Source organism: Achroia grisella, unplaced genomic scaffold (assembly GCF_030625045.1).
Source record: "Achroia grisella isolate CSIRO2021 unplaced genomic scaffold, CSIRO_AGI_Agris_v1 utg558, whole genome shotgun sequence".
Taxonomy (NCBI): Eukaryota; Metazoa; Arthropoda; class Insecta; order Lepidoptera; family Pyralidae; genus Achroia; species Achroia grisella.
In genome coordinates, this window is record NW_026712938.1 from 2,864,000 (window position 1) to 2,873,406 (window position 9,407).

The following is a 9,407-nucleotide window of genomic DNA, read 5'->3' on the forward strand; positions in this document are numbered from 1 at the left end:
ATAAACTAACAATTTTCGGAAATTAGGATGAACATTTGAATTTTTGATGTCAAATAACTTATTAAAATAATTACTTTATAAATATCACTAATATTGCTTAGCTGCTGTATCTTAATTCTTTTTAGATTACAACAGCACTACCTTTTTTTTTTTGGTTCGGGTTTTCCTTTATAGGGAAAGGCAAAAGGACTCAGCCCATACAGCCATTGTCTTCAGTAATATTTTCTTATATAATTTTTTTTTCCAATAATTGTCTTCAGAAGTTACAAATCTTGAAAACTTGATATAACGTACTCAAAAATGGGTTTGTAAGTTTCTGGGTTCTTCAATAGATTCTGGATGGAGCGCGGGATCTCCATTTTATCATATATATTGATCAATTTATCAATAAATATTAATCGCTGGATTGCGAAATGTTGACAGTCAAAAAATAAGTGTTCTAATGATTGATCTTCGTCTCTCTCGGTAGAACAAAAGTCACATATAGGAGACGAAACCATTTTCATCCTATGCCAATGCTTTTTATATCTTCCATGTCCAATTCTGAGACGACATAAAATTGAATAGAATTTCCTTTCCGCATATTTTCCTTGAACGAACCATGGCGGTTTAAATTCTTGCTGTATTTCTCTGAACCATTTATCTTTAACTTTTATGGATTCTTCCCACTGTTGTTTCCATTTAGTTTTAATTGTTTTCTTATTTCAACGATAAAGTATGAAGCTGGGATTAACATGTATTTTTCTTTTCCTTGAATTTTACAGTTTGTGATGAACTTAGCCAGTTCATCAGCTTTTTTGTTGGCAGTGAGTCCAGATAAGGTTAATATCCATATTAAGGCGTTTTTTAAAATCATATATTTTCCTTTGAATATTTTGTATAACAAAAGATATTTTACTAAAAGAAACGTTCCCAATGTTGAATTGGGAGATATTCCGAGTGAAAATTACCTAGATTTTAATGGATATTTTTAATAAAATACGAACATGATGTTAAACGTAACTTTTAATCTATCAATATATTCTTTTTAACAATGACAGAATTTATTACTCAAATACAATTATGTATATTAACCTCTATGTTCATTCAACATGCCCCCTTAATTGTATTTTAATTTAACATGTATTTAAGAACTAAGTAATTAAGAACACCACTAAACATTTTAAGAAAACTACTTTAAAAAAAATATTAATATTACTTACTCACTGAACTATAACTATTACAATAAACAAATAAAAAAAAACTTCTGTCTTAAAATAAAATAAAATTACTTGTATAGTTGCCCCCTTAATTTTGTTTTATAAACTAAGAAATAATATAGGACTTTAAATAAGAAAATTTTACATTTCCAAGAGGCTTCGTCAGAATATCAGCTATTTGATGCTCAGAGGGGCAATATTTTATTTTTAAAAGTCCTTCACTGACTTTTTCGTGTATATAATGATATCTGACATCGATGTGCTTTGATCTTCTGTTCATAATACCGTTGTTAATTAAATGAATTGTACTTTGATTATCTACATAAAGCGTTGCATTAACTTCTTCTTTTACTACCTCACTAATTAAGTTTTTTAGGTACATTAACTCCCGGCAACAATCTGCAGCAGCTATATATTCGGATTCCGATGATGACATGGCAACTATGGGCTGTTGTCTTGATGACCATGTAATAGGTCCTCCACATAGAAAGATTATATAGCCTGTTGTGCTCTTTCTTGTATGTGGATCATTAGCATAATCAGCATCACAATAAGCTTCTAAATGTAGATTACTGTTATAAAATTTAATACCTGAATTCGATGTCCGTAGCAGGTACCTTAATATTCGTTTTCCATTAATGACATCTTGCTTTGTTGGTTTTTCCACTCGTCTACTACAAAAATTGACCGCAAATGCTATATCAGGACGAGTTTTATTAGCAACATATAATAGCGACCCTATAAGTTCTCTGTAAGGAAAATACGAATTATTAAAATCAACTTCTTCATCTTCTGTCTCTATTTTGTTTGCTCCGATGCACATTGGTATTGGAGTACTTTTAGCATCTTTCATTTCAAATTTATTTATTATTTTGTTAATGTAATTTTCTTGTGTTAATGTAATATGATTATTTTCATTTTTGTTAATTTCTATTCCTAGAAATAAACTAGGTTCTGTATTCAACGTCATTTCAAATTCATTTTCCAGCTCTTTTATCAACTTCTCCATTTCTTTTTTATCTTTTCCCATGAGTATTCCATCGTCTACATAAATACCCAATATAAGTGATTCATTTTAAATAAACATTGATCAGCTTTTATAGGTAACAATCCTTTATTTTTTAAATATGATGTAAATCTCTCGTTCCATTTTAATGGTGCTTGTTTTAAGCCATAGAGTGATTTTTTTAATTTTACATATTTTTCTTCATAACCCTCTGGTAACTTCATGTATATATCTTCCAATAACTCTCCATATAAAAAAGCTGTTTTAATGTCAAATTGCATAATATTGTAATTTTTATATGCAGCAATAGCAAACATTGCTCTTAATGTACTTGTATTTATTACTGGACTGTACGTTTCCGTATAGTCGATTCCTTCTTTTTGTTGACAACCTTTTACTACTAATCTAGCCTTATAGCGACCACTTTCCTTAATTGTAAATACCCATTTTGCCGTTAGTATATTTTTATTTTTTACTTCTTCCACATCTATTATATTCCACGTATTATTTTGCTCTAATGATTGCATTTCATCTGCTATAGCTTTTTTCCATTTTAATTTATCATCTCCAGATATTGCTTCTTTGTATGTTAAATATACGAAATCTGGATGTATATTTCGTTTCTTTTCTCTTTTTCCTCTACCTAGTAAAGTATCATCTTCTTCTATAATATTATTATTGTTTGAACAACATGGAGTATTCTGTAAAAAATTTGTTTGTATGTCTTGTGACTGTTCTTTATCTTGTTCATACTTATCATTCATACGTACCATCTCTACCGTATCATTAAAGTTTTTAATTTCTACATTGTCATTTTGGCAATCCGTTAACAAAGGTGTATTATTATGTTTTTCCTTATTTATATTCATATCAAAATCATTGGCTATTTCATTAACATCATTATGAAAAATTACATCTCTCTCTACATAAATTTTTCTTTTCTCATCCGACCACAATCTATATCCTGTATGAGCATATCCAACCATTATTAATTTTTTGCTTCTAGGTTCAAGTTTTTTTAAATAACCAAGTTTTTTTACATATGCTGTACTGCCAAAACATTCGACATATTTAAGATTTGGTTTTTTATTTGTCCATTCTTCATATGGTGTAATATCCATTCCAACTGTAGGTAATCTATTAAGTAGGTATGTAGCCACTAAAACGGCCTCACCCCACATTTCATTTTTAAGTCCAGATTGGAATAATAAAGTACGAGCTTTTTCCATAATGCTTCGATTTAACCTTTCAGCTTTTCCATTTAACTGAGGTGTATGGTGAATAGTGTAATCTAGTTTTATCCCTTTTCTCTGACACCAGATTTTAAGATCATTATTGGTGTACTCACCACCATTATCACATCTTATAGTACTGACTTTATTCTCTGTTTCACGTTCAACTTCGTTAATATAATCTTTCAGGAGTTGTGACACTTCATACTTATTTCTCATTAAATAGATTTTTACGAAATGTGTAAAATCATCAAGTATAGTCATAAAATATTTCTTACCATCCCAAGTTTCATCTTCGATACTACACACATCAGTATGAATAATTTCTAACTTTCTAGTAGCTTTATTTCTAGAATAAAATGGTTTTCGAGTTTGTTTCGCCATAATACAAATTTCACATTTAATGTTGGTTAATAATTTTTCATCTATGTTTATACCAGTTGCAAATTTTGATAATTTTAACAAAGATTCATTTGACGGATGTCCCATTTTAAAATGCCACATACTTGTGTTGTCTTTCTTTGTTGTATATAGTGACATATCTTTTCTGTCAATAAATGTTTCTAAATTTATGACATATAATCCTTCTGCTGTTCTTTTACCGTGTAGGATTGTTTCAGAATCTTTAGTAATAATTACAGACTGATCTGAGAAATTCACTTCACCGCCATTATTTGTTATATTGTTTACAGATAGAAGATTTTGAGTTAAACTGGGTACGAACAAAACTTTTTGCAGTATTATATCTCGACCAATTATTATACCTTGACCCTGTGCCATCATAGTTTCATCATGTTTAGCAACACTGATCTCAGATTGAATTTCTTGAAAATCATGTAGTGTATCTCGGTTGTTTATCATGTGAATTGAACAACCCGAATCCACTATAAATTGTATGCTTTTCTGGTCATTTGACATTTCTTTAGATAGAAAGGTAACGTGTTTGTTATCCTTTTGATATTTATTTACAAATTGTTTTTTATCTGTACTATAGTTGTTCTTCTTTTGAATGTGGTATTTCCGAAAATAGCAATTAGCTTCTATGTGATTTGTCTTTTTACAAATAGAACATGGTTTTGTTCTACATTGTTTCGCATTATGACCCATGCGATTACAATTTAGACATTTTACAACTTTCTGCGTCTTAAAAGCAGTAGCAGTTGTATTCATATATTCAGTTTTATTCAGCCTATTTTCTTCCGTTAAAAGTCGACTTTTTAGGTTTTTAAGGGTCTTTTCATCTGTTTGTGTTGATTCCCATGCAGTAATAAAATATGAATAGTTGTCTGGTAATGAACTTAATATTTTTGATGTTATAACTTCGTCATCCAATTTTTGTCCAAGTTTTTTTTTAGTCTAAAAGTGAGATTTTCTATTTCTGACAGATATTCATTAATGTTATGACTAGGTCGATATTTATAGTTGAAGAATTCTTGTAAGATTTGACATTTATTACGTTCTTCTGAACCATCATATAAACTACAGAGATTGTCGAACATATCTTTTGCATTTTCACAATTTAATAAGTGTTGTACATGTTTTTTATCAATAGATGTAATTATAATAGCCTGAGCTTGAGCATCTTTTCTTTCCCAGTCGCCATCTTTTTTCAATTCATTATTGCTTGCTATTATTTCAAATAATCCTTTGGCTTTTAGTATTATTTTTATCTCGAACTTCCAGATATTATACGATTCATTATCTACTAGTCTTGTTATGTGGTCTTCATTACTATTACCCGATCTCGCCATTTTTAATGTTTTTAATTTTAATTATTATATTTTATGTAAATATTAATATTTTTTATATTATTTGTAGTTATTAGCCCATAACCTGTTGAATTGGGAGATATTCCGAGTGAAAATTACCTAGATTTTAATGGATATTTTTAATAAAATACGAACATGATGTTAAACGTAACTTTTAATCTATCAATATATTCTTTTTAACAATGACAGAATTTATTACTCAAATACAATTATGTATATTAACCTCTATGTTCATTCAACACCCAAGGGCCAAAAAGACACTCATGCTGTCCGTTAATATGACCCATTTATCATTATTGTTCGTTTCATCAATATAGTCCAGCGCTGAAATAATAGCGTAAGCTTCAGCAGTAAATGCTCGATTTATTCGATATTTTTTACCGAATGAAATTTTTTCCTTGTCATCATAAACAGCAATAGCCGTGCAGTCTTTATTTTTAGCACCATCCGTATACACATGCCTATAATTGTTCCATTGAGATATGTAATCATAAACATCATATTTATTGTATAAATTCTTATTTATAAAAATGGGGGTTTTAAAAATATTACAATCATATAAATTGCTATTGTGAACTAATTTTGGATTAATAAATATGTTGGAGTTACGTAGACTTTAAATATATTTATTAATCTAAAATTAGTTCACAGCACTTCCTTTTAATAGTTAGCCACTGGTCTTTAATGTCAGTCTGAGAGATATTGACAGTCAGCGATAACATATTGGTGTTCTGTGGCGATAACGCGCAAATGTACTACCTGTAATTTTTCCGTACATCTGTCTTCCTTCTCAATAATATCAACAACTGCTAAAAATTTTTACATTTAGTTTTAATACTTGTATTTAAAATGCAATGAAAAATATTTATTTCAAACCAATGACACAATGAACTCAAAATGTTTTGTTTTAAGTATTGACAGGAGAATTTAAAGATGCATTTATCTGATGCGAGGGATTTAGTTAGCGGATTGGCTGTTATAACAACAGTATTACAGTTTCTATCGGGCACGTAAGTAGTAATTTGCTGAAATTAATATTTTTTATTGACTATATTTTGCCCAAACTTATGCGAATTTTTCAATATGTACAGAAAATGGTTGTCCCTCTGTCATGTGATGCCCACAACACCCTCACATGAGGGGGGGGGGGGGATAGGGGGGGTGAGTGAAGTAAATGCAGAAACCTTTGATGTCAGATTTATCCTGAAATTTTATTGCTACATCACTAGACTAGAACACAACTTACAAATTAATCACTTGCAAACTGTAGTAGGTTTTTGATAGAGATACCCATGTAATGATGTTTGATTGTTTATGAATGATTGTTGACATTTTTATTTGCAGGCTTGTTTGTAAACAGTATGTAAAGAACCAAACAACTGCAGAATCATCACCACTGCCATTTCTGTGTGGTGTATTATCGTAAGTATATTACAGTTTGAATTATAAAATTTTGTTGTCTTGAGAGGTTATGGCTGTGGTCTACAAACAAACTTAAATAAAAAGTATGCAAATTCTAATCTGGATTGCGTTAAACACTTCCGCCTAACTCTCTAGCTATGTAAACAATAATAACGTAATTAATTGAACAGATTGTTTAATTTAGTAACAAGTGTTTTGTTATATGTATTCTGACAATAAATGCATTATAACTAGAACCCTCACAGGACAATGCAAATTGAACAAACATGGCAAGCCTAGGCACAACAAGTATCTGCATATTTCGTTCCAAAGAATATCCTGCAATATGACAGGTCCAGGTAAGGAACTGTGCTAAAGGGTGAGTAAAATAGTACTCTGTAGGTCGCAGTGCTTCAAGTCCAAGCACCTGACAATAGCCGAAACCCCTCTAATAAAAAAGTGTTTTGTTGGATCCAAATATACTATTGTTGTTCATTATGAACTCAAGAGTTTTCAATCCCTGTATGGCGGAAAAGAGGGCTATTAGTAATGTGGGCTAGGACCCTGGACACACGGCTACCCTGGAAACCAAGTGATTTCATCATGACAGGCTAACCAACCTGCTAAAAACATGCTCACCCTCCACTGGTGCCCCACCAGTGCATACCTTGCATATGGAAGAATATTTACAGAAACAATTTGTTTTAGATGTGCTTTGTGGCTTCTTTATGGCTTAACAAAACATGATGACAAAATAGTACTAGTCAATACTATTGGTGTCTCATTAATGGCATCATACACACTTGTGTTTTATGTTTACACTTTTAAGAAGTCCTCTCTACTTAAACAAATATTTCTGACAGTGTTGGTATCAATTTTCTTCATTGGTTATGTGACTTTTGAGGAGGATAATGACCTGCTCTTGAGTCGTTTAGGTAAGTAATAATTGATTAATATTAATAATGGTAAAATTTATGAAATAATTTTATATGTAATAATTTTAATTGGATATTAAAATGTTTTAAAATATATTTGGCTGTGGATTTGGTGTTTACAACTGGTCCAATTTTGATGCAAGTTTATATGAGTATACATTGACTGTTCGGCAGATATAAACTAAAATATACAAATCTTAGAATTATGAATAAAAAAATGTTTTTTTCAAATTTGTCTATATTTTATTCTTTAATTTCAGGTCTTATAGCATGCTCTCTTACTTTAATTACAATTGCTGCACCAATGAGTAAGCTTGTATATGTATTGAAGGTGAAGAATACAGAGTGTTTACCATTTCCAATGATTTTGATGTCATTTTTCGTGTCTGCATTATGGTTTTTATATGGACTAATAGAAGAGGATCCCTATTTAATTGTGAGTAATAACTTACAATATTAGTATGTATAGTCAGAAATAACCCAGAATAATTCAAACATCTAAACTAAGCAGAGCCTGTACTATATAACTGATAGATTCAATTTTATTTAGTAAATGCAAAAATGAATTTATGTAATTGATTTTTTGTTTGTACTGATTTGAATGCAAACTATTCATAGTTTTGAATACAAATGTTTGTATCAGGTGAGGCAACGAACACTCTACTATCAGAAGTAAGGCGATCTGCTAATCTGATGGTAGTTGGTAATCATCGCTTATCTGAATGAACAGCACTACTCTCACGCTATCATGTGGCACCTGTGATACCACTCCTGCGTTGCTATTTCAGAGGACTAGAAGTTAGGAGTACTTTATCATGTAATTTCACTGCTAATCTGATGTGAAAACCGTTTACAACGCAATCTTCTTGGCGGAAGAAATAGGTAAGATTGAGATACCTACAGATTCGATTTTTAATATTAAACCTCGTAATCGCAAAAAGAAAAAAATAATAATTTTCTATGTTTGGCATTGTATTTATTTTATAACTAGTACATGTTTCTATTCTATGCTTTTTGTAGTTGCCAAATTTTATTGGTGCAGTGTTAGCAGCAAGTCAACTGTCCCTGTTTCTGATATATCCTCGCAATCCGCAGTCTCCAAGTTTCACGAAGAGTATTCTAGCATAAATTGTGATATTTTGTATGGTAGTATAATTATCTTAGTTCCTATTCATAGAAATTTTGTTGCATTTCAAACTTGTCATAATTTTAACTAATTTATTTTTCCAGTGTAAATAGATCTCCCATAATATCGTTATATTTAAAATGTAATATAATTTTATTATATATATAACTAAAAGATAACTGGTATAATCTTTACCAAAATTAGTATTTTACCATAGAAGATAAAAAGTTAAATGATAAATTGCTTGAATTCCAAAAATGTAATAATTTTTTCTAATATGACATATTATGTGCAATGAAGTATTTGAGATTAATATCACTGCATTCACGAAATATTAATAATATTGTACCTTGAAAAGGTACATGCAAAATATTAAAATATATATATATTAGAAAAAATAAATTGCCTTTTAGGAATTCAAGCAATTCAACTTTTTATCTAGATTAATTTTTTTCTGCGAATCCATGACAGTAATTTGTTATGTCCTTAATGTATTTATTTGTTGCTAAACATTATCTTTGATAAATTTATAACTGTATTTTTGAGTGCAATAAATATACAATAGGTATAACTATATAAATGATTAAGGAGTGTTGTATTTTAACACGTTGACGGACAATTGCGGCTATAGCCGTCAAAGCGAAGTTCACAATGTGGCATGACTGCTATAGCCGTCCAGAACGAACGGTCGTTTTTAGACACTACGGCTATAGCAGCACAAATGTGCACTTACTGGCGT

General features: G+C 30.2%; 2 protein-coding genes across 2 annotated transcripts; one reads left to right on the forward strand and one right to left on the reverse strand.

Moving 5' to 3' along the window:
- Nucleotides 1-4,750: 4,750 nt before the first annotated feature.
- On the reverse strand, nt 4,751-5,188 carry LOC131848536 (uncharacterized). The gene has a single exon (XM_059198434.1). The coding sequence runs from the start codon at nt 5,186-5,188 to the stop codon at nt 4,751-4,753; it is 438 nt and encodes a 145-aa protein (XP_059054417.1).
- A 917-nt stretch (nt 5,189-6,105) lies between these two features.
- Nucleotides 6,106-8,783, forward strand: LOC131848512 (sugar transporter SWEET1). Its single transcript, XM_059198404.1, has 5 exons — nt 6,106-6,216; nt 6,551-6,628; nt 7,316-7,542; nt 7,803-7,978; nt 8,563-8,783. The coding sequence occupies exons 1-5, from the start codon at nt 6,140-6,142 to the stop codon at nt 8,668-8,670; spliced, it is 666 nt and encodes a 221-aa protein (XP_059054387.1). The 5' UTR covers nt 6,106-6,139; the 3' UTR covers nt 8,671-8,783.
- The last annotated feature ends 624 nt before the right edge of the window (nt 8,784-9,407 follow it).

Excerpts from the sequence above, each read along its gene's own strand:
- LOC131848536 (XM_059198434.1), bottom strand. The coding sequence starts at position 5,188 with ATGGCGAGATCGGGTAATAGTAATGAAGACCACATAACAAGACTAGTA.
- LOC131848512 (XM_059198404.1), top strand. The coding sequence starts at position 6,140 with ATGCATTTATCTGATGCGAGGGATTTAGTTAGCGGATTGGCTGTTATA. Across the intron at positions 6,217-6,550 it reads TTACAGTTTCTATCGGGCAC|GCTTGTTTGTAAACAGTATG; the intron begins GTAAGTAGTAAT and ends TTTTATTTGCAG. Across the intron at positions 7,543-7,802 it reads CCTGCTCTTGAGTCGTTTAG|GTCTTATAGCATGCTCTCTT; the intron begins GTAAGTAATAAT and ends CTTTAATTTCAG.